The following is a 25,829-nucleotide window of genomic DNA, read 5'->3' as shown; positions in this document are numbered from 1 at the left end:
AGAGAGAGAGAGAAATAGGAGAGAGAAGAGAAAAGAAGAAAACAAAGAAGAAGGAAAGAAAGAAAGAAAGAAAGAAGAAAGCAAGAACGAAAGAAAGAAAAGAAAACACTTAAGACTCCTCTATTCTGCCAATAAAACAAATAAAACAGTCACATTGAATTCACATGTTACTTTATTTCTGATCTCGTTTTCTGACACTTTTACCGTCGGATTCTGTTCATTTACTCTCAATTGATCTGTTGCTCCTTCATTTCTTTTTTCAGCCCTCTCCTCCCTCTCTTCCTCCATCGTCTATCTCTTTCTGCCTTCCTCCCGAACACAGAGATACATTTCTCGGAGCCTCTTGAAGCGTCGCGACAAGCTTGACATTGACAAAGCAAGACAGGGTTGTCATGTTTGCTTTGAGACCCTGTTAGCACTCCAGACCCCCTTGGACACACACACACACACACACACACACACACACAAACTGACTGACGGACAGACAGACAGACAGTGGCAAACCATGAAAAGGCATGTGCCTGAAAATGAATTGAGCGAGACCTCTAATCTGACAGCATGCCTTGGTAGACAAGGGATTTCCTTTTTCAATGGATGGAAGGGTGGATAATCAGAATAAGAAGCCTTATTTATACGTCACTTATCTGAGAGGAGACTTTACAAAGTGGTGCACAAGAAGGCATGGGAGCAAGACAAGGGAAATATAAGACAGAAATATAATGCATAGCTGCACAGAGTGGAGATGGAATGTATGATGAGGCAGAGGCATGGACGTATGGAAGCCATGGAAATGTTCCTTACACACAGTCAGTGATGTGGAGTGCAGCACGTGTTTATATCAGCCACTGGGAGCTCTGTTCTTTAAGTGCTTCCAATGTAAGTGATGGGGGACAAAATCCACAGTCCTCATTCCATAACTTAAAGTAAGGGTTCAGCAGTCCGATTAAGCCTAACCAACTTGGATGATTGCTGCAAGCAAAAAGTGTCTCAGTGTTCATATGGGCACCTTACTGCTGTTTTAAGACAGACTTGAAAACTGCTGAACAGATCCTTCAATGTCTAAACTTATATTAAAACGTATCTTACAAATTGGCGGTGGATTTTGTCTGAAAGATACAGATGTTTACCAAACAGGAGAGGGTCTGACAAAGAGGTATCGGTTCCACCATGGGAAACGTAAGATCAGGCGCTTTCTCAGGAGCTAAAAGTCAGGATTTATTAGCGTCTACAGAATTAATTTTTGATGCTCGCTGACCATTTTTGATCTGTATCCTATTAGCCCTTCAACCTTATGAAAGGGCAATATTAAATTGCTGGAGTACCTCTTTAAAGGCCCAATGAAATTGCTGTCGGAGCGTGTTTAGCTTCTGTAATCAGACATATTTCTGGACCGTGGGATGTGAATGGATGCTTTGAGACAGGGAGCTGCTGTCAATGGTTAGCGTCTACCTATATTGGTGGCATTATTAGCAATACCAATGATAAGGCTCTGCTGGCAGCTAACACTGCCACCAACAGTCAGGTGGGGTTTGACAGTATACAGCATGATGGATGGGTTGACGAGTCACAATTACATGCAATCAGAGGCATTTATGTTTCTGAGTTCAAGATGAGTCATCGAAAACATTGATAATATAACAAGAGACAAATGAACAATGAACACGATTAGAAGAATAAGAAAAAAAAAAAGAAGAAATCTTTGTGGCTGAAACCAAAACCGTCCAAAATAAATAAAAGCGGGAGTGCTTATCCTTCCTTACCTGTGTTTGATATATATATTTTAAAATCATTTTTAAGGGCACAGCATACCCAAGTGTCTGTGTATATATGTGTTAAATGTGTTTGTGTGTTTTGTGCTTGGTGGACATGATTCTGAAAACGTGTCATTACTGTTTCTGTGTGTGTGTGTGTGTGTGTGTGTGTGTGTGTGTGTGTGTGCGCCTGCTTGCATCTGCATATTGCCTTGCTAACGTGCGTGTGCGTGTTTGTGTGTGTGTGTGTTAAAGCTGAACAGCGTGGGCCTCACCTCCACCAACAAAGAGAATAAACATGGGTGACACAGTCAAGCTGCTGTGTAATGCAGGGGAATCTGCCAACAGCACATCGCCACCGCCGCTCCCGCCTCTCTTTTCTATCTCTGTCTCTGTCATCTCTCTCTCCTTCTCCCTCTATCTCTCTTTTATTCATTACCTGGAACCTCTGCAGAGGCATCAACAATAACAGCCACCTCTACCTGCTTGTTGACAGTGTCAAACAGCGACAAGAGAAGGAGGGAGAGGGAGAGAGGGGACAGCAGTTGCATGCCTGCCACGATGGGAGAAAATTGCCACAATGACAGAGGGGCTGATAGAGAGATGAAAGGGAGCAAAAAAAAAAAAAAAGGTGGGGGGAGAAAAAGGGTAGAAGGAGATGAAATGTGAGGTGAGAGAGAGAGAGAGATGTGGTGAAGGAGGGAGAGCGGGCAACATAAAGAGAGAGGGATCGAGCGGGGGAAAGATGAAAGAAGACAAGGAACGAGAGAAAGAAAGAGGGGGAGTGATGGGAGAGTCGGCGTGTCGTTGCCTCCTCTCGCACACGTCTGTTTGCCCGGTTCTATGAATTTTTGGATGGCGAGGGGTTATGGGGCTGGAAATTCCAGCTGCCTGCCGCGTCAAAGCGAGGAGGAGAGAGTGGAAATGAGCAGCACAGCGAAGTGAAACATACACACAGACAGACAGACAGACAGACGGAGAGACAGGAGGGAAAGGAAGGACGGGAGTGATAGAAAACGGGAGACAAAGCAATTTAAAATGTGTTGTGGTAATGAGGTATGTGTGCGACCGGAAGGTGACAGGTGAGGACATGAGGTCTGCTTCAAAAGTGTTACAACACAATGTCGGGGGGGCAAGCGAGGGGCAAGAACCTGAGAGATCATAAACAGGAAGTAGTCACAGCTGTCAGGTGGTCGGTCAGATGTTTTCCTTTTTCCTTGCCCTCTGCGATAAAAGTAAAAAATAAATGAAGGAAAAAAATAGGCGAATTTAGGAAATCAGGAGGAATCAGAGATTATTTTTTAGCTTAACTGTAGTCTTTCTAAACAACAACTTCTTGAGTCTGAAACCTCAATAATGTACAAGACAGTAGCAGGTACGACTGTAAGTATTGAAATTACAAGTAGCACAAGTGATGGAGGTAAACCGTTTCAAAAGAAAAGTACCAGCAGAATCTTAAATGTATTGATTTCTTGCTATGCTGTAAACTTTTTGTCCCGGTTTAAATACACCCTCTAGTGGTTTAGTAGTACGCTTGGTTGGGGGACCTTCAAAAGAAGTTGTGCAACAGATTATGTCAGCCATGGTACTTACTCAGGACCAGTCTTGTGTCGGTAGAACTATTTCGAATTGGACTGATCAGTAATTTGGAAGCAATTCTACTCAGTCAAACTGCCCACCATCCCCCTGCACCTGATTAAATCTGCATCAGTCCCACACAAGTAGAGACAGACCGGGTTTGACTGACAGCCAGCGGAGGCCTTTGCGCCTCCCACCTCCACTCCCTACCAAAAGGAGGACAGAGAGAGAGAGAGATGAATAAGTCTTTTTTCAGTGGGAGTTGGATGGAATGGAGGGACGGCGCTAACCTCAAGATACTGATTGCTTTTTTTGCCTTTTTTTGTGTCGTCTGCTAGAGAAGTAGGCGCTCGCTCCTGTGGAGGCAAATTGATTATGGAGGAGCAGGAGGAGGAAGAGGAGTAGGGGTATGAAGAGGAGGGGGTGATGGGGTATGTAGATTACTTTGCCCCCACGAGTCACCTGACATGTACAGGGCATGATAGATTTCCATTTGCTCGACCGTGTGCGTGCGTGTGTTTATGCGTGATTACAAGGTTCGTGCATGAGAAGCTGCGGGCCACGAACAAGTGACGGAGCTCACCGTCACAAGAGAGGACAGGCTGGCAGTCGTAATCGAACACGCACACACACACACACACACACACACACACACACACACACACACACACACACACACACTCAAATGTACAGAGGACAGAGCAGAAAGCAGAGAAGAAATAGAAAACATATAGGAACACACAGAAGAACAGATATATAAAAGACACCAGGCATATACGGGACACACCCATTTTTCACACCAACACACACACCTTCCTTTCCATACCCACAGCTCTTTCATTCAGCAAGCGCTGGTCGTCATTAAAGGCAGATTTACTACAAATTGGACCAAATTCCCACTGTCACTTTCAATGACGGCTTCTACCATGCAGAGAGCCGCAGAGAGGGGGAGACTCTGTGTGTGTGTGTGTGTGTGTGTGTGTGTGTGTGCGCGCGCACACTTGTGTGCCATATAGAATGAGGTTCTGCCGCTTTTTATTTTATCTCCCGCTTCCATTCTCTGTGACGCGCATGCAAAGTCACACTGAGATGTTTTGTGTGTTTGGTTGTAAAGGAACACATCTGAAAATGTTTCCCCTTGAATCTTCCTTTTAGGCATCTTTTTTCTTTTTGTTTTCTTGTGGTGACGACGCCAACATCCCAGCTCACCCGGGATGACACATATTTCCTTAAATGACCGTATGTGTGTACATCTCTGTCCAGATAAATGTGGGTTTTGAACCTACACAGTATGTGAGGCCCACAGAGGCAAGGGCAGACTGCTAACCTTTATTAATTATTGAAACACACACACACACACACACACACACCTCATCATATCAGACAGTGATGGATGGATAACCCTTGCTCATCTCTCATGTATTCTTTTCTCTCCGTTCTCAGTTTCAACAGCTACCATGGCTGAAAGCTCAGGAAAAACAAGTTCTCCTTTTGAGGAGAATATTTTGCCTGGTTTGTTTTTTGTTCTATTCGGTGCCTCACTCTTTTGATCCTTTACTCCACATGTTTTAATAACATTTATTTTATTCCATTGATTTCTTCATCTTCATTCCCCTGTCCCAACCTGGCCCTCCATTTTTCAGTCTACCTGCATGGAGACTAATCTACATCTCCATTACTCACATAAACTTTCTGTTTAACTGCCCGGTTCTTTTCCTCCTCACAAACCAGGAAGGATTGTACATGTTGTCCTGTTTCCACTGAGGAAAACTGGTTAATCCCAGCATGTGGAAACATGGTAAAATAAGGACATTAATAAAAGAAAGGACAGGTTCTAGGTTAAGAATATGACAAAAAGAGAGCTAGGGAAGAAATATGGGAAAAAGGGGAAGATAAAGGAAAAGCAAAAGTAGAAGATAGCAGGACAGTTAGAGAACACAGAGAAAGGATGGATAAACAAGAGCAGGTATCAAAAAAGGGGAAAAGAGGAATGAGGATGACTGGTGCAGTATCTGGACACGGACGGACCGGGAGGAGGGGTAAAGGAGGTGTACACGGGGGTAAATGAAGTATGATTTCCACGTGGGGTGACGCTATCGGCTGCCCTCTTCCCCCAGGTTAATGGGGACTATCATAAAGCTGGGCCGCTTAGGTGGACACGGGGTCACGCACAAACACAGCCACACTGCGGCCACACACATATGTACACAAACACACACACGTACACACAGCCAGACGTACGGTCCAGGTGAAATATGGATCCTAATGGTTGTGTCCCATCGTTAAAAGGGCCCCGAGTTGATTTATCCGCCGTAAAACAGCTCGTGCAACTGCCACGAGGAGAGGAAGGGGGCAGCAGCGAACCCGAGGTCACAGGTTTGAATCCTAATCCCCGTAGGAAACACTTAGCGTTACGTCGACGGCATGCCTCTGCCTTTTATGCAGATTTATGGCGCCGAAATCTCTGGGCAGAAAGAACAGCAGTCAGCGAGCCTGACATTATAGCTGAGTTAAAGCTCAGCCTTCACCCCGTGCCAAAGAATATTCATCTCGATGAGCCGGAGAAGAATTTGTCTTTAAATAAAGCTCGCTTGTTTGTATTTCCTGACAGATAATTATCCATACAATGTCAAGCTGACTCAAGCAAGCTAATGATTACGTATGTTAAATTGATTTATCAGACGTTTTTGACATTTGAAATAATAAATAAGCTTTAAGATAGACATAAAAAAACAGCTTCTTTTCCTACTCTTTATTCCCAGTGTCAGGCCAGGAGTACTTACAGCCTGCACAAGTTTTAAACCACAAGCATAAACTACTGTTATCCTCAATTCACACGTTCACACACACTTTTGTAGTATTGCTACACTTAGAGGTATTTTTTTTTAATTTGATGGCACTTACTGTAAATGACTGTGTGTGAGTGTACGTGTGAGCAGGGAACAACAGTCTGTAGCTATGTTCGAGGCCTACCTGAGGCATATGGCAGTTAGCCGCTCAATCTCTGTCTCCATGTGTTCCTGGAGCTCTCCGGGCCTGAGCAGCACCTGGCAGATGGGACAGATTGGAGCCTGGCTGTCATACAGAGACATCTTCTTTTTACCTGGACAGAGGATGAGAGGAAAGACAAAGGGAGGGACTTCAGTATGTATACAGCATATGTAATGCATATGACAAACTATCAAAATCATTTTCACAAATATATGTGTCCAGCTGTGTATTTGTCGTACTGCACGCAGAGCCGCCCTTCAATTCTGCAAGGACACTCAAGGAAACTTCAGCACTGTGTATTCTCGCGAGCACCAAGGTTTGAGCCTCTGGAATCCCACACATTAAGTGCACGTGCATTACAGTGCTTATTCACACACACACACACACACACACGCACACAAAGGGGAATAGAGTGCTGTACAGTCTCCATTGTGTCCTCTCAGGTCAAAGCAGATTTAAAGAAGTGTCAGCCATGGATGAGATAATGCTGTATAGAGTCTGCCAACACTACCTCACTTCATTGTCCTTGATCAGCAGGGCACAGGGTGGGGCCCACCTGTTTGTGTGTGTGTGTTAGTGCGTTTCTCATTGTGTTACTGGGGATACGTGTGCACCGTGTGTGTGTTTTTCGCAGGTCGCAGTCTCCTTTGTGTTCACGTGTGCGTAAGTACAGTAATATACATCCTACTTTCTCAAGTCTGAGTCTGTCCGAGCTGGCTATAAATACCATCTATTGAAAGTGTATGAGTGCTTAATGTTGGAGGACACTTCCGGATTTCCTGTATTTAGCCAATCAAATGGGCTTTTTTTAGCCTACAAACAATAGGCTCCGCCTCAGCCAGGATATCCCGTTTAGACTGCTTGTCACCACGGCAACAAGAGGACCAGGTATGGGGACTCCCGATCCATCTTGTCTTTGGTGTTTTTTTTTCTCTCTGTACACACACACGCACACACACACACACACACACACAGACACACACATATACATGCACACGCGGCCCTTTGGGGACACATATCCTTGCTCACATATTGGTCTGTCAGAACAGTTTCCTGCAAGAGAACTCATCAAGAGACAACTAGCGGGGAACACACACTCCTACACACACGCGCGCACACACATCGGCCTCACCCTCCCTTTTTTCAGAGCGTGTGTGTGCATACCGGGCTCCCATTCTCCTCAACCGCTACTTAACAGAGCCACAGCACTGGACACGTTAAGTGACTTTGAAAAATAGGTAATCGATTACTCTCTGTCTCTCTCTCTCTCTCTCTCTGTCTCTCTCTCCCTCTTTTTTCTTCTTCCACACCTATCCTTCTCTCGCTCTCTCTCTTCAGCCTCATCCATTTCTAGTTTTCTGCTCCCTACCATCCATTTATTTGTTTCATTTCTTTCTCCTTCTTTCTTCTCTCCCTCATCTCCTATCCTATTTCGATATTCTCCTCCCTTTCTCTTTCTTTCTTTCTTTCTTTCTTGCCTTCTTCCTCTTTCTTTCTTGTCTGTGTGTCTGTCTGTCTTTTTCTATCTTTCTTTCTTTCGTTCGTTTTTGTTGTCTGGCTGTCCTTCTCTGTCTCCTCCGCCACGCTCCCCTTCAGTGTATTTCCCTTCCTCTCCTTGTTTCTCCCTCTCTCCGTCTCTACCCCCGTCCGTCTCCCCTTTATTGCTTTGACAAGATAATTTGAGTCATGCTGAAGCCGTCGCCATCCGCCACAGCAAACAAAGAAAGATCCAATCCCTGTCTGCGGCTGATGGGGCTCTTTCTATTCCACAGACAATCACACACACCTGAGGACGTGGACACACACACACACGCACACACACGGCCATTCGCACACACACACACGCCCTTGCTTGATTATTTCCAGTTTTTTGTTATATCAAAAAACATACTTTTTTTAAAAAAAGAAAGTAAATACTTCTTTTGCGCAGTGTGAGCTTACTTTTTAGCATTTCAATGTGCGGTGATTTTCTTTTGGATCGTGGAATCTCCTGTGTGGAGTTGCCCTTTTATTTGTGTCACAATAAAAAAAAAAAAAAGGGATGAAAAGGAAATGTAAATGCACAAGTGTGACAACGGAACGGCAACAATCAACAAAAGGAAAGACCACAGAGGAGGAGTTTTGTGTGGGAACTGATTTGAATTCAGCTGACTTACGACAGGGTCAGAGACAAGCTGTTAACCGTATTCTACGCACACACACACTCACACACACACACACACAAATCTAACTGTGCTGATGTGATGGAACAGGTGGAAATTCAACTGCCATGTGATTCAACTAAAATGAAATAAGACAGAACTTTGCAAAACATGGGAAACATAAAATAAAAAATGCTAACCAAATCCAAACAAAGCAGCCCACATTTTGTATTTTGCAATGAAAGAATTCGACTTTCACTTTCCATCCCTCTTTTTTCCGATAATTTCCCTACCCCGTTGTCCTCTTCATCCTATTTTCCAACTCGTTTGCTGTCACTCTCTCTCACCCCCATGTTTTTGTCACTCTCACCCCTCGTGTTTCTTTCCTTTTCTTCCTCTATGATTCCCTCTCTCCGTCAAACGCTCCCTGAGGGAAGTGAGTGATGGGGAGAGGCGAACGGACAGATAAATCCAGGGGAGGACAAGAAGAAGAGGAGGAGAGGAGAAAGGGGGGGAGAAGGTTGTGTGTGTGTGTGTGTGTGTGTGTGTGTGGGGAGGGGTGTTGATGTGATGTGATGTCGCACACCAGGCTTGTCAGCGCCTTAAAGATGATTAATGTTAGGGCAACACACACACAGACACGCACAAACACCTACGCGCTTCCCACATGTCCTGCCTTGGACCTCACAGCTCTCTCTCACACACACACACACACCCTGCGGCGCAACAAGGGTGCGTTTAATCTTGGGGAGCAGGGGGAATGTATCAGATCCAGGGGAGGGAGAGGAGGGGAGAGGAGGAAGAAGGGAAGCAGAGGGCTGGGCAATAACAAGGAAATAGGCCTGACAGGACTTTTTAGTGCTGAGATTCCTCAGTGAAATGCCGGCTGGCGGAGCCAACGAGGGATGGATGGATGCATGGGTGGAGGAGAGGAGAGAGGAGGTGTGCGTCCCTCTGACAGCCATGATGGAGTGCAGGCTTGATCCCCCCTAATGTGCCAAGATGGATCGTCTCATCTCTCTTTTCTCTCTTACTTTCTCTCCCTTCCCTCGCCCTCTCTCAGTCCCTCCATACCTCACCCTATTTCTCTCTCCCTCTATCTCCCGTTTTCCCCCCGATTTCACCCTTTTGTTTCTCTCTCCCGATCTCGCTCCTTTTTTTCTGTCTTTATTCAACCCGATCATCCCTCCATCACTCTCTCCTCCTTCACCATATTCCCTCCTTTTCATCTCTGACACTCGGTCCACTAAATGGCTCTCACTGGTTTTTGGTCATGTCACGAAACAATATGTCAGCCAACTGGCAGGAAGCACATCCACTGACTTTTTGCGTGTTCAGTCTGATGTATTCACCCGCTTCCTCAGTGCTGACATGCACACTTTGGCGGGCCTAACTCAACACAGAGAGTCGCTAATTCTTATTTTAGCTGCGTGACTTTGTCTGGGGGAACGTACGTGGCGATCACTTCAACGAGTCAGTCATATGTGGTTTATCTGACATGCTGCCGAAGACATCAAATAAAATTTAAGAAATGACACATTGGCAAATCACATCTACTGGACCAAAAAGTAAATACAAATTAATAATATTTTACAACATCTTTGTTCAACTAACTTGCCTTCATCAACTAGCTCGACAGCTTATACACAATGAGGCTAATTCAAACTTAAGAAGAAGTTCTTGGTCTGACTTTTTTTTTTTTTTAATCTCTATATGTTTAAATAATGGGAGGAGTCACACACACATACACACGCACAACTAGACAGGTAATTATAGACAGCAGATGGCGAGGCGGAGTTAGATCATACGGAAGAGTGGAGGGCAAAGAGGAGGAATCTTCCCCCTTTTGTCTCATCCCTTCTTTTCTTCATCTTGCATGTGCAGGGATTCACTTTTGCCCTTGCTTTCATCCTAATATTCCTCCTTTCCTTCCTGCTTTCCTTCCTTTGCATCCTTACTTCCTCCACGGTTCGATCCTTCTGCCGTTTCTTTCTTCATTTCATTGCCTTTCATTTCCTGCTTCCTCCTTCAACTTTATTCTTCCATTTTTTTTCTGCAACATGTTTTTCTGGTCTTCTTCTTGTCTTTATTGTGAGCCGATAACTTTGTGTGACCACCATGGATATTTAAATAACTTTAGCTGAGGTGTGAGCAGCTCTTTAGCGTATAGCTGGTGAAAATGTATGAAGTGTCAGTCATTATGAAGCAAGTTTGATCCCTTTTAACACTTGAAGCAGCACCCTTCACCTTCCCTTTTCTCCTTTGCCGCACACACACCTTCTCACTCTCTCCCTGCCCTTCGGTGTCTCTCTTCCCTCTCCTGTGTTGCTCTGGTCCACATGAAGTGGGGAATCAATAGATGCTAGATAGCGCAGGCTCCCAGTCACAGACTACAATGAGCTGAGGTAAAAGGCCACCTCCAGAGAGGACAGGGATTGTCAGCTCAATACTCGCTCTCAATGGGGCCAGAGATAAAAAACCATTTGGGGTGTCCTCATGGCTCACTGGGCTAAGAGGCGAACCATGTACTCACAACACTGTGGGTCCAAATCCCATTTAATGACCTGTATTGCGTGTCATCCCTTTGCTTTTATCTCGCCCATCATTCCTGCCTCTCAGGAAGCAGGAGGCCATGTGTAGGACTGTGTGTAAAAACTGGAATAGTACGTACTGGATAAAGATTATATGAATGAGTGCTACAGCAAACAGCACTGTAATTAACTTTTTTACTTAAAGTCGGTCCTTGGTTGGATTGAACATTTGCAAAAAAAAAAAAAAGCACAAGACATGTCTGACTTGCCGTGAACGTGACCGTTTTCTATCTTTTATATCTTTGCCGGGACTTGAATTCACTTGTAAATTATACACACAATCAGCTAATGAGCACTGCGCATGTAAACTGGATTTAAGCACAACAATAAGAGTCAGAAAAGAGGACGGCCGGGTTTATGAGTTGGCACATATACAGTATGTTGGTGGGCGATGCACACACACACACACACACACATACACACACACGCACACTCGCAAAAACACACAAGCACATTTCCCAAATGGAATTACAAAGTGTCTACATGTAGAGGCTGTTTTCTGTCCTTGAACAACTGTCTTCTCCTTGTGTGTGTGCACACACACACACACTTCCATTCCCCCTCCTTGTTGTTCCCCTAAATGAGTTTTCTGACATGCATCAAGTGTTTATGCCCGCTACCCCTCTTTTCTCGTCTTCCCCTCCTCCTCTTCCTTTCTCTCCCCTCCCCTCGCCGTTCGCCCGGCCGGTTAGCTATAACACCCGCCAACATCGGTAAACAAGGAAATCTCTCAGCCGCGGCCCGGCGTGTAACCGCATTACCGCGCCCGATAACCTCTTCAAATAATGTGCGATAAGGGGAATTTGATTTGATTCACGGAAAGGGAAAGAGGGGCCACTTCTGCTCCCCCTCAATCTCTTCCTTTTCCTTTCCTTTATTTCTTTCCTTCTCCTTTGCTCCCTTTCCTCTCTCCCTTCACCCCGTCATCGTCCTCCTCTTCTTCTTTTCACTTAGCCCGAGGGTCTGGGCCCCCCCTCCCATCTCATCCATCCCCCTCCTTATTCTACCCTTCCCCAGAATGACACCGCCTCGCATCCACAATCAAATAAATCCCGTCGTGGTGTCAGCCTTCATTTCGACTCTCCCCTCTCTTCTCCACCGACCAACGCGAGGTGAGGTGAGAGGCCCCCGTAAAGCCATCATCTCCATAATGGCAAATATGAGCCCTAAAGCCCAAAAACCAGGGGCCGTATTAACACAAATGGGACCAGCAAGGTGTGTGTGCGTGTCTCCCGGTGAGGCGATATGGTTTTTCTCTTAAGTGAGCTGTGATTTAAGCAGGCTAGACACTAAGGCTGATCACTAACTCTGTGTATGTGTGTGTGTGTGTGTGTGTGTGTGTGTGTGTGCAAAACAGATGAGGCTGTGCGGCTCATTCAGAGGACATTTGATGAAATGGAACGGGGGTCAACTTCAGTTTGCCACCCGGGCTGCGTTGCGCTACTCCGTGCATGCGTGTGTTTCCCGTGTCTGTCTGAGCGTGTGTGTGTGTGTGTGTGTGTGTGTGTGCGCGCGTGCGTGTGTGTGTTTGTGTGTTCCCACCATCTGACAATGATGCATGGCGCTTTTAAATAGCACTCCTCCACGCCCTGCTCAAAACTCATCACCAGGCTCTTTCACTATCCCTCGCTCCCCTCCCTCCCCTCGCTCCCTGGGGTTGTCACTTTTAGAAAAAGCAAATGAAATGTCGGCACGGCGGAGAGGAGGGATGAAGAGATGGCCGGATAGAAGGATAGAGAGGTGAAAGGTGTGTGTGTGTGCGTTTGCTGTCTGTTTAAGCCGAGGGACTCTAACCTATTTCCGCGTGTAAAATGTGTGCATGTTGAACTGTGAAAAAAAAAGTGAAATGTAAAATAGTGCAATACATTTATTTTACAAGGACAGGACAACATGGGAGCGCTGACTGTTAGCATATGTAGAATATTATATTATTATTATTATATCACTCTGTCACAGTTTAAGGGCAGTGGACAGCATTTTCAAGGCCACTTTGCTCTTGAATTGAAGGAATGAAGTGAACGAAATTTGGATAATTTGGGAAATTGAGAGCAAAAGATATTAACGTGTCATGAATCATCCGCCTGCCTTTGAACACACGCTGATAAATGATCATCTGATGATCCCCGCATGTGTGCGCGTCAGTTCACAAGTGTGTGTCAGCATGCGTAATGTGGGTTTTTACTCCTGGGACCCCGCCGCGCGTGTGTGTCTGAAAGACAGCGGTGCGATGCTAGTGAGGTTATCTCCGACTACTGACAGCTGTTTATTCAATCAATCACCTTGTCTGTGCGTGTGTGTGTGTGAGTGTGAGAGAGAGAGAGTGTGTGGCGAGGGAGAGAGAAGTAAATTAATGGTGCATTAACCAAGCACTGACCCACAGAGCAAAGGCACGACTAGCCGCTATAGGCTAAATCTCACTTCGAGACCCCTATTGCACACACCCACACACACACACACACACACACACACACACACACACACAATACACACACACTTCAAGCTGTTGTTGCCTGCCAGTGTTCTCCAGGAAAAAAGACCACATTTATTCAATAAAGACAAAAGCAAGCATACGTATGACAGCTGCCTACAGAGTGATACCTGCAGCATTAGAGGGGAATTCAAACATGGGCATCTACGTATCAGCATATGGAAAGATGAAATATATAAATATTTATTGCAGCTACTTTAGCTATTTAACAAGTAATATAGGGGGGGAAAGCAGGCAGATTAAACCAGGGCTGCCTTAAATGAGTCAGAGTTAGCCAAACTGGGAGTCATCTCTTAAAAAATAAACAAAAACACAATAATAATAACATTTCAGTCATAAGAAAATTTAAATTATGAGGACACCTTATAGAGTTATTTCTTTTTTGTGCAGTTTAAAAAATGAATATAGTTATCTTACCATAATCAGCACTCTGAAAATATTATGATGAATATTGTTATAGTTATATAATAATACAAAATATTATTATACTTATATAATAATATTCATATGAATAATTAATCACTTTGATCAATCAAACCTGAACATTGTGGATGATTTTTCAATTATTTTAATTTCGAGGTGTGATTTCAGAACTTTGAATGGACTTGTATAACATTTGGTGCGGTGTTTTTTCATATATGTAGTATAATCACTGCTATTTTAAAAATGACACACAATAACAGAAAGAGCCATTTTTGCGGTCACTGACCTCTGACCCTCTCTCCTCTCTTCTCTCTGCTGACTGTCTCTGTTCCATTTCCCCTTCCTCAGCGGTGTGGAGGAGGAGGAGGAAGAGTGGGAGGAGGGATACCTAGCAGAGAGGTGTGGGCGTGAGGCCTGTCGGCACTCATTTCCATCCCAAAGGGTCTCATCACGACAGGAACATGCCGTGTCAGTGGGGCAAAGAGGGACATCAGCAAGTTTGAAATAGACGCCCTGACTCAGCCCTGAACACACAAACACACACACTGAACTAGTGCTCGGGGACCAACACCTACAGAAATAAGGCTGCCCTGCACATTACTTCTCTATTAGCTCTCTCTCTCCACCTCCCTCATTTCATCTTTTCTCTTTTCATCTTTCCTTCCCCTCCATTCCCTCTCCTCCGGATGCGCTCTCTCCCGTCCTCTCTCCACCTCTCGCTCCCCCCCTCATTATCCCTCTCCCTGCTGCTTTCATATGGTCTAGCAGCTGAATTAATTACCAAAGCCAATTAACGCTAGATTGGCTGATGTTTTAACTAATTAGCTTTAATGAGGGTGCCATGGCTGCCTGCGCTGTGTTAATTGAATCCTAACAGCGGAGGAGGCAGCCTGTGGAGGCGAAACGAGGGGGACGGATGGAGAGATGGATGGATGGATGGATAGACGGAGGCATGCGCACACTTACATACGCGCGCAAGCTGTTATTGATAATATCTAGAGCGCGTCGCAGGAACACCCATCCCCTTGTCGCTGCTGGTTTGTCATTAACATTATTGGCCTGTCGCACAAGACGCCTTATGTATGAAACACACACACGCACACACATAAAACAAACACACACACACACACACACACACACACACACACACACACTCATAAGAAAATGGAGGAAAAAAATAGGATACTATAAAAAGTGATATGATTATGTTATGTCACTGTTATTTGCTGGGTAAAAGTTTGTCTAAGCTAACTGGGTTTCTCCTAATATCCTCACTATGTATCTCCTGGTTATACCTAGCTGTGTTTGTTATTGCAAAACGTGCCCGGCAAAGAGGAGCAGCAGATTAAAATCTTAGATCAATGTCACGCTGTCCTCCCAGTGCCAGATTACCTGCTGCGTACCTGAACTTCATTTTCCCCTGCCTCGTGATAGCGCGATCATCAGAGATGAGATTTGAAATGCATTCACATTTAAAACGGTTCAATGCTTAAACCTAACATCCACATTGTGTCACTTAGAGGGTGTGAATCTTTTTCATCCAGAAACGTGTGCTTTGGTGAATATTTTCATCGTCCTTTACACATTTTTCTAAGTTTCGTGACCCTGAGCCACAACAACTAATTTGGATAATTTAAAAAAAAATTACGCAGCATCAAAGGGAACAAAGACCAGCGCATACTTTAGGGAAAGACATTCTCAAGTGTTTTTGAAAATGAATGATCCACACTGCCCTACAAAGCCAGCACGCAGTAACTACATATTTGGCTGGAATTAAGTTATGGCAGTTATGTTTGACCGCATAACCAAACAATCAGATTGACGTAGCTTACGTGATTCCAGCTGTGTAGTTACTGTATTATTTTCACAGAATGTTCAACTAGACAGTGAGAGCTAAAAACAAGTAAAAGCAGCTCGGTCACCAGAATTGGCATTTCGTGTTTCTGCAAACCACAGATAAGTTACATTTGTATGTTTCACATGCATCAAATCAACATATGTGCAATATGTGTCATATGACATACACATAACGTGCACATGAGCTGACTTTCATGTCAGAAAAGGGAGGGAATTGTGGTGGCACGAATTAAAAAACTGAACGGAAAGAACCTAAAATGCGACATAATGTTTGATTTAATTTGCAACGTATCAAATAAACATACATATGTTTTCATTTTCGTTCACTAGGCATTGATTTATAAACTTTATATTTGTTACACAGTATGAAGGATCGGCCTCTTTTCTAATTTGTAGCATTTATGCAGAGACCACTTTCTGCCATTGTAGGGCAGCACATCAGATCACAGATTAAACCTTTATTAAAGACAAACGTTGTTGTCAAATAGTAATAAAATAATGAATGAAACAAAAATAAATGAGACATAGCAATTCCATCTGACATTCAAATATCAAATGTAATCATGCCCTACGATTCTGAAGACAAAGTAAATGACTGCATATCAACAAAAGAACTATTAAGGGATACGGGCCGCTTTAGATAAAGTTATGACATTATCCCTGTCCTCCCTCCATGTGTCTTCTCCCATCCCGCTGATCTAAAGACATGAACAAGTGGCAGATTGTCTGAGGTGGCTATAAAAATCTGCATGGCCGTGTAAAAGGCTTAATGATTTTAAAGTTACAAGAGAGAAGAGCCCGCAGTTTGTCTCATCCATCAAGTCTAGCACCGGCGCCTTCGCCAAATGGCCCTGCCACCTAACCTGGCGCTTAGCTACGCAGTGCCAAACACACCCTCCTCCCCCCTCTGCCTCTCTTACACGTTTTGTCTTTGTCCCACTTAGACTAGATTATTTCTTTCCTTACTCTTTGTGTCTTTTTCACCTTCTCTGTGTCACCTTCTATTTTTCATTCATTTTTCCTCTTCTGTTGAACTTGTTTTTTCTCTACAAAGTGGAAAAGGAGGAGGTCAGTTGCTATTCCAGGACAGATTTTCTTCCCACTTTAAAAATTACATCGTCAAATTTTCACTGTGCACAGTATCTCAAGAAATCAAGCCGAGCTATTTCCAGCCATCGCAAGATTGTGAGAGTGTATTATATCGTCTTATAACCCCTTGTAGAGCCCTTAACCACTTCCTACTGCAGCACCCCCACACCTTGCAATAAGGTTCCTCTTACACATGTTAACCCTTTGACCTGTTGTCGCAAACTGTAATCAATAGCACCAACTCCCTCTGCTTCTCTTACACACCCAGATAGCAGTGCATATGTTCTAGGTTCAAGGTTACAGGGAGACAGAAGGACCAAGAAAAAGGACAAGTAGGCAAAAAGACGGTAGAAATTAATAAAACGGTGTCTATTCCTCTGCCCGTCACATGCTCCCAGCTTTCCTATCAGTGCAGAGAGTCCCTCGTGAGGGAAACGCGCACGCACATCAAATCCATGTTAACACCCTTAGATACACACACTCTCGCACACACATCCCTCAAGAGATGTGGTCATGTTGAGGAGGGGAGCGGGGATTTTCATGTTCCTGTCAAACGGTGGCACAATCCATTCACGCACATACATATACGGAGGCTGTAACCGTGCAGTACTTTGACCACCACACCACCTCGTCCCTTTACTACACCGCCTTCTGCAGTACAACCCACATTTCCTTAACTGAAAAATGATATTATCCTCGACTATAGTCCCCTAATTTATGTAAAATGACGAAGAAACTGTATTGCTACTTTTTTTTAAATTAAATGACACCTACATCAGGAAAAGTATGACTCTGGCTAATAAAAGCTAAATTGAAAGATATAACACAGATTTAGTTGCATGTTTTCTGGTGCATTCTTTATGGAAAATCCCAGGTTAGCATCCTCTGCTTTTTTATTTAAACAACACAGATCAAAAAACCTGATTGGGATACATCTAATGACAGGACATTTAGATTTATGGTTTCTATTAGTGGCACTGATGTCATTCTGACAGCCCTAAACACACACAGATATACCGCCGCGGTGACAACAATAGCCAAATGTAAATCAGATAAATAGATGAAATTGAACAGTCATTCAAACAGCCTCATTCAGCTCTGAAACCTCATGAGCCCTTTCTACAGCACATGGTATTGAAGGTGTGTGTGTGTGTGTGTGTGTGTGTGTGTGTGTGTGTTTTGCACGAATGTGTGCCGGGTTGTCAGCGAATGAGAAGAACCTATTTCCTCTTGCTGAATCCCCGGCTCTAAATGATGGATTGATATCTCTCTCGCTGTGGATTATATGTGCATATGTGTGTGTGCGTGTGTGTGTGTGTGTGTGTGTGTCAGTGGCCCTCTCAGCCTCTTGCTGCCTCTCCTCTCAGGCCCTTATCAGCTCTTGTCACAAACAGAGGATAGGGGATAATCCTTCATACAAGGGGAGCAGTCTGGCCTTCCATCTATCTAGCTGTCTGTCTAGCTGTCTGCTGTTATTACCCCTCTCACCGGAGTGTCACCGGAATAGAAATCAAACGGACACAGAGCAAACTTCTGCATCTCGGTAATCTCGACAAGTTTGATGACAATAAAACTTTTTTTTTTTTTTTTCTCTTTGGTTTGGTCATTTTGTGCAAACGCTGCAGCAGATACGGTGTAATTATCTGCACCGACAATAAACACTTAAGTTGGGAGTTTATTGATGGGAATTCTGTGTTTTCCTTGGGTGTCAGTTGTCCTAGCTGGAATAAAAATGCACCACAGCTCCCTCTGGAAAATAAGTGCAACCCAGATAATGAAAACTTTCCTAAGTTCCCTGGTCAGGCCTACGCCTCGGGGTGCTGTGTTGTGGTTTGGGTGCTTGCCACGTCCTCATGACAGTGTGTTCTGTGGATCACCAAGAATCTCAGCGTTCCCAGGCCCCGGACTGGAGCAGACTACAAGGGTTTGCTTGTGAAAACACGACTTTCACAGCATTTCATAATGTCACTGAGAATAATTTATACGCTGCACACGTAATATAATTTATATGAGTACTTTTGTTCTAAAATGAGATTTTAGAGAGCAATGAAAATAAAAATAAAATAACAGGAAAACATTAGGGCAAACTGGTACCCACACTGACTTGTACCACTTGAGAAAAGACTCTTTCCAGATGGAAAAATCATGTTGTCTTATTTTGGTTTAGCCTAAGATCTATGAATACTCCTTACTCACATGACTTCCTCTGTACTGCCTCTCTCTGTCACCCTGTCTGTCTCTCAGTCTGTATCTCATTCTCTGTATAATACAAACCAGAAATGGGGATAAAAAAAATGTATGTGAAAAGATATCAAGTGCAAAGACTTGATAGGAGAAGACCAATGATTTCTATCTGCTGGAGTGGGGGATTGTACAGGTCACACCTGAGGCTAGTTTGTGTATGAGTGTGTGTGTGTCAGATAGAGCGCGATTGCATCACACGGGTGCAATTGGACATCACTGTGGTGTTCATGAATTGTCCATCTCTCTGTGCTGCGGCCCGTCATCTCTTCCTCCATCCCCTCCTTCTCATTCACTTTCACTTCTGTCCTCTGTTTCTCCCACTCCCTCGGCCTGGTGATATCACGTTGTCCAATAGAGGGGGATGTTTCTCTACACTTTGCTACTGCGGGGCCTGTGGTAATGTCTCATTCCATAAATTGTCAATCATTTTGTCCACAGCTTAAGTTTCAAATCATATGAGCTCAAAACTTATAAACAAATGAAAATATGCGCAGAACATGTGAATTAAAAGAATATTTTAGTCTTTTTTGCAAATCATTTTCACTTGTTTCAGGATTTTAAAAAAAATACTATGGTCCACTTCTGTCAAGAAAATAACATAAGATTCATGAAAAATTAAAAAGTCAAAATCAACAGAGAGCAAAAGCAGTTTTTCTTAATTATTAGAAACTATTTTTACAAACAAACTGAGGGATTTGGAGGTGATTTGAGAAAAAAAATCCCAAATTCTAAATGGCCAAAAAAAGAACATGTCACAAAACTTATAAAAAGTTGTGTTGGAGATGCGTGGCTATCAGAGGAACATCTTCTTAACCAGTTAGGGAACATTCAATCCTTCATCTGACAAAGACAAAAAAGATAAACGGTTTTCACTTGACAGCGACTTGTCAGTCTCAGGTACTTTCAGATTCTGTATTGAGACAGCTTGGAGGCTTTTAACTCTCCACACACACACACACACACACACACACATGCGAACAAACAGGCAGGCACACACACACACACACACACACACACACATACATACAGGGTAGAGGTCTACAGCTCAGATCAATAGAAAATTAAAGAGACTGAAATGGTTTCTGCTCACATATTAACCCTTCTTCTTCTTTCTCTCTTTTCCTATCATCCTCACCTGGCTCTTTCTCTCTGTGTCTCTCACCCTCCCCTAATAGCCGGTGCCACTGACGACAACAGTGTTTCAAACAACTTGAGTATAGGTTTTACTGACAGGGAGAGGAGAGATGTGTTTTTTTGAGTTTGAGCTTTAAAACCCGGGAAGAGGAGAGGGCGAGATGGTCGGATGAAGGGACGGGTGGAAGGACGGGGGCAGTAATAGCATAGAGACGACAGGGGCTTTGGATACTCTCTCTCCCTGGACACACACACACACACACACACACACACACACACACACACACCGTCTGGGGACTCAAATCTCAGAGCAATTTTCAGGCCGGATGATTGGCAGCTTGATGCGTATTCTTCCCCTACAAGACCGGCTGATAACTCCAGCTATCCCATTCCACGCCGCCATCCCTCCATCTCTTCTCTCTTTCTCCCACTCTCCCCATCTTTTTTTCTTTTCTCGTCGCTTTGACTCTCTCAACAGACCCCGACCTTCTCCCCTTCATCCTCCCCCTTCCTCATCCCCCTTTCCATCCTTCTTCTCCCCCTCTCTGTCTCTCTCTCCGGGCCTGTTGTGCGGCTATTACAATGACAGAGGCGATAAGGGACATTTATCACATGTGCGGTGGGGTGAGCGAGAGAAAGCCCTCAACAGGTCTAGGTGGAAGAACACACACACGTCCAGACACACACATACACACACACACACACACACACACACACACACACACACACACACACACACACACACAGACACACTCAGCATTGAGACACAGAAATGCACACGCACTGCATACATGCAAATATGCAAGGACCCGTGCACATTTATGCACATATGCTCAGACAGATAAATAAACAGTCAGAGGCTGCACATACTTGCACACAAAATGCATAAACTCACACATACACACACGCACGCGCGCACGCACTCACGCACAGTGAAACGGTGAATCATCCCATTTTGTATTTTGCAGTTGACTGAGGCCAATTCCCCATAATTCAATACAGTTGAAAAATGAAACCCCGGTAAATCGCTACAGCGATTTTACAGATCCCCGCTTATCCTCATAATTCATTATTTCCAAACTGTAACAACATTACATTTCATTTGTAATGCTCCGCCTGCCTCAGCCATTTGCCAATTGTTATATCTTATTGTTTTCCCTCTCCAAGGGGGAGAAAAGTGAGTTATTGGGGGAGAAATGGCGGCTGGCTGGGTGGCGCGGCTTGCTCCTTCGCTGCCTTTTCTACCTTTCTGTCAGACTCAATGTCTACTTATTGTCTCTGGATCTGTCCTGTCTTCCTCTCCATCTGTCTGTCTGTTTGTCCGTCTCGCTAACTAACTGGCTGTAGTGAGGACGCAGAGGCACAGAACAGCATAAGTTGTTTTCATTGTGGCCAAGTGATAATGAACCTATTGTTCACAGCCCCACAGACGTGCACACGCTCCTCCGTAGACTGACTGGACTATTGTGTTTCAGCACCGTGGTACAGTCAGATCCACAGCTGGACCGGTGCAGGGCAGAGACTGGGACAGGAGTGGGGTGAGGATGAGGTGGAGGTAAGGACTCGGATAGGGAAGAATGGAAGGAGAGAGGAGAGAGGGAGGAGGGTGATAGGGTGCGTGTTGGTGGACAGGAAAAAGGAAGATATATTTTGCCCTGCTTTCATGATTTTACTTGAGCAGAGGCACAGAACTAGTCTTGACTTTTCTCACAATAAATGTACATACATATCAAAGGTAAGTAAAAGTTCTTTATATGCATGTACACATAATCTATACTATGGGACAAATGGTTAGCCTGGCCATCTATAGGATCTGATATTCACATTACTTTGATCATTGGAAAACCCAGTTTTATCTTAATATGATGGCCGATAAAATAATTAAAAAATGTTCTACTTTGGTTCTGATGCAGCATGCAATCTGCAAAAGAAACTAGTAAATCAAGTTATCAAATAAATATTGTGGAGTAAAAAAGCACAATATCACTTCAAAATGTAGTCAAGTGGAGTTACACGGAAAGATATAATCATTGTATCATGTGTGAGTACTTTACCAGCAACCACCCTCACTTTTTAAATTTTTGGACTACCTAACTCATAGCTGCTGAAAAAAAACCAACGAAAAAAAAACCTTATGCAATTTAAAACATTACACTGCAAGTCGTGAGCTTTAGTCGATACTGCAGAGAAATATCCTTTTCACGCCGGGCAGTGGGAGATGACTTGAGAAGGGCGTCTGTGATATTTACAGCTTCAAAAAGAGATTCCTCAAATAGGGAAAAAATCACTTAGATCAAATACTGGAATCGCCATTAATCTGAGAGCTAAAAACATGCTTTGATGTTTCTTCTCTCTCTCTCTCTCTCTCTCTCTCTCTCTCTCTCTCTCTCTCTCACACACACACACACACGCACACACACACACACACACACACACACACACACACACACACACACATACACTCCTCCTGCAATCTCCCATTTATCACAGCTGTAGCCACTCTCCGGCCCTGCCCACATTACTGTACCCTGTCACACTGCTGGCTAAACAAACTGCTCCTTGATGTATGGGGGCCTACACCGGCCATAAACTTATTCACTTTTAACTAGCATGCTACCGGCTTGGCACGGCGAGACATCACCTTTACTGTCTGTGTGTGTGTGTGTGTGTGTTGTATGAAAACTGCCTGTGAGAAATTAACCCCCTGGGTACTGCTTCATAAGTCACTCCTCTCTTTCTTTCCTCTGTCCTTCTCCTCCCTCCCTCCCTCCCTCCCTCCTTCCCCATTTATCTTTATTCCTCAGCCCCGGCTTTAGCCCTGCATCTATTACCCATTAGAGTGTGTATGTGTCTTTGACAATAGAGGAAGCGGCTCAGTGGTAAAAGAAGGATAAGAAGAAGAAGAATAGCGCGTCTTATACAGTCTGTCTTGCTGGACGACAAGCAGTTTCCTGTAAGTGAATGAATGGCGAGAGAAAGTGGAGACATCAGTCTTAATGATGTCTCGTTTCTCTTCTCTTCTCTTCTCTTCTCTTTCTTTTCTCATCTCCTCTCTTCCTGTTATTAATTGAGTACATCCAGATAAGACGAGAGAGTATAAAACCACAACTGACATCAGGTTTATGGCTGTGACGCTGGCACCCTGGCACACGTGTCAACTTCCAACACCAGACCCACGTATCTCCCTGTATCTCCCACAATGCTTTGCCGTTTTATTGACTATATGTATTTATTGTCTCCAGTCAGTCTGGAGTCTATCGGATGACTCGCTAATCTAGGCAGAACGTGATTAACAATTAATTTATAGCTAGAGCGTTATCAATACTGTTGCCTCTTCGACCATTAATGCATAACACATACGGTACACACACACACACACGACACAGCAGGATAGACGTGCACACACACACTGAGGCAAACATGCAAACAGGCACAGATGAAATCACACACGTCTCCCCCACAGGCGCGCACGCACCACATCAAGCGGAACCACCTATGCACAGAGCCAGTAAAGGTTAATCACGTAGTTTTTTTTCCAGTGCTTTATGACTGCAGTAAGTTGTAACTGCATGGGCCTCCTTCTTATCAAGCAATAAATTCATTAGTGGCTAACACACCTCGCTGGGGCAGCTCATTTAGTTCTGACAAACAAGATTAGAGGACAGTGGGGGCATGAGGGTAGATCCGGACAGAGAGCTGTGAGATCATAGGACATGGGTGTAGACACGCAGTGAGACACTGTCCTTTTGGTCTTAACTGGAATTGATGAAATGGGGGGTTGAGTTTGCAGTCAATCGAGATAGCATCGCTGATTCATGCTGAGTGAACGCCAGATGGTGTTGCTGATTGTTGTCATAAAAATGTTTTGGACAGTGTGAATACTGATTGGTTAACAAATACTAGTGGATCTGAATTAAACTATAAACAAGGCTTGGATATGTGTGTGCGCTGGGACTGTAAGCGATTAGTGGGGACAATAAGCATTAGCAACTGCGGTAAGAACCACCAAGTAGCATACGTGATGAGCACTACCGGGCTAAGTGTTAACTGTTAACACTAACGTCTGGAGTGACTAATCCTGGTGAAAAGGTTTCGTTAGTGTAGACCAGCCTAGTAGCCTAGAAATAGTTTGAACCTTGGTAGCTAGCAGGGTTAGCTACTAATTAGCTTGCAATGCTTGGTTTTGTTACCCAGCCACCAGAGATGCGGGTATCAGGGCTAAAATGCCAGTCAACCAAGTCAATCACTAAATGCAGTTGAAATTTTAATGTGAAGTTTTCAACTTGTAAAGCTTGTATTTGAGTGAAATATAATTTTCTTTATATTATCCACGCGTTTCCTAGGGAGGGACTTTCAGGGCTTTAGAAGCGTTATCTAAGTGGGATAAGCAACAATGATAGTGTCAGTGGTGTGGTTTTTGTACTTTGGTGCGGAACATGTAATTAAATTTAGGCGCAATGTAGGTCTGCACATATATACGTTTAGTGTGCAGTAAATCAAGACATTAGTAACTTTTTTTAGAGTCGAGTGTTGCTGACAAATGTCAAGAATATGTAATATGTAATTGAATGTGTTGCGCCAGTTTGGAACCAGTGTTTCCCCCTGAGCCTGTAACATATTAGTTGAGTCAGGTGGGGTTTAAATGTGCAGTATTTGGAGAAAAAAAAAAAAAGCGTTGTGGACAAGCCCGATCATTTCATTTAAGTGTAATAACCCTTGCTCACACATGATTTTCTTTAAACACACACCGCTAACCCAAATACAGCTGTATTCCCTCGTCTTGTTGAGTTAAATTGGCAAATATCACCTGCTGTGTACAGAGGCAGACAGGCTCCCCAACACACACGAGCGAGCAGACACACACACACACACACTTTTGAGGCGCCATTTTTTTGTTTATCTCAGATGAAAAGGATGCCACCGAGATGTCGGCAGACAAATCAAAAATTCAATCAATCACAAGGTGTCGTCATTAGAGCTTATTGTACACACAGGTGGTGACAGGCCTGTGTCTCTGTGGGTGTCTGCCGTTGTGCACACACACACACCCGCAGCATAAGCATATAGTCAGTTTTGGCAGAAATATACAAACAGTCAGCCTCACGCATGCACACACAAAAAAGGATTGATATTGTGTGTTTTATACATATCCACCCACTCACACGTACACACACACACACACACCTCAGGCACAGCACTTTGCACTGCCACAGCGCAGGGACTTTCAACTGTGTCTCATTTCCATTACAGAGCGCGAGTAGGCAGACAAAGAGGGTAACAAGCTGATCAGTTGTGTTCGCTTTCAGTACGCAAATAAAAGCACATTACAGAGATCACTAGATATGAAAATGTAGCCTTAAGCACACTGGAAGGCCTCTTATTCAGTAAGCACAGTCTCTGCATATAAATGCCAGGGTATTCTCACTGACTTGAATACATGAATGGTTAAGTGATGCTGAGGTGAAGCGGAATTTAGCTTCACTTCAAAAGTTAAATCGTAGGTGAATAGCGTGGATGCATAATCATGAAATGCTGTCTCTGT

At 44.1% G+C, this 25,829-nt stretch overlaps 1 protein-coding gene across 1 annotated transcript in view; it reads right to left on the bottom strand.

Annotated features, from left to right (window-relative positions):
- The window catches only part of rnf220a (ring finger protein 220a), a 190,641-nt gene that overhangs the window by 45,236 nt on the left and 119,576 nt on the right, over positions 1-25,829 (bottom strand). Inside the window, exon 4 of the mRNA XM_030402040.1 lies at positions 6,303-6,432. Coding sequence (XP_030257900.1) covers positions 6,303-6,432 — 130 coding nt within the window. The remainder of the gene's footprint in view (positions 1-6,302; positions 6,433-25,829) is intronic.

The sequence above is a fragment of the Sparus aurata genome, chromosome 21, assembly GCF_900880675.1.
Source record: "Sparus aurata chromosome 21, fSpaAur1.1, whole genome shotgun sequence".
NCBI classification, from domain to species: Eukaryota; Metazoa; Chordata; class Actinopteri; order Spariformes; family Sparidae; genus Sparus; species Sparus aurata.
This window is presented reverse-complemented; position numbering and strand designations above follow the sequence as displayed.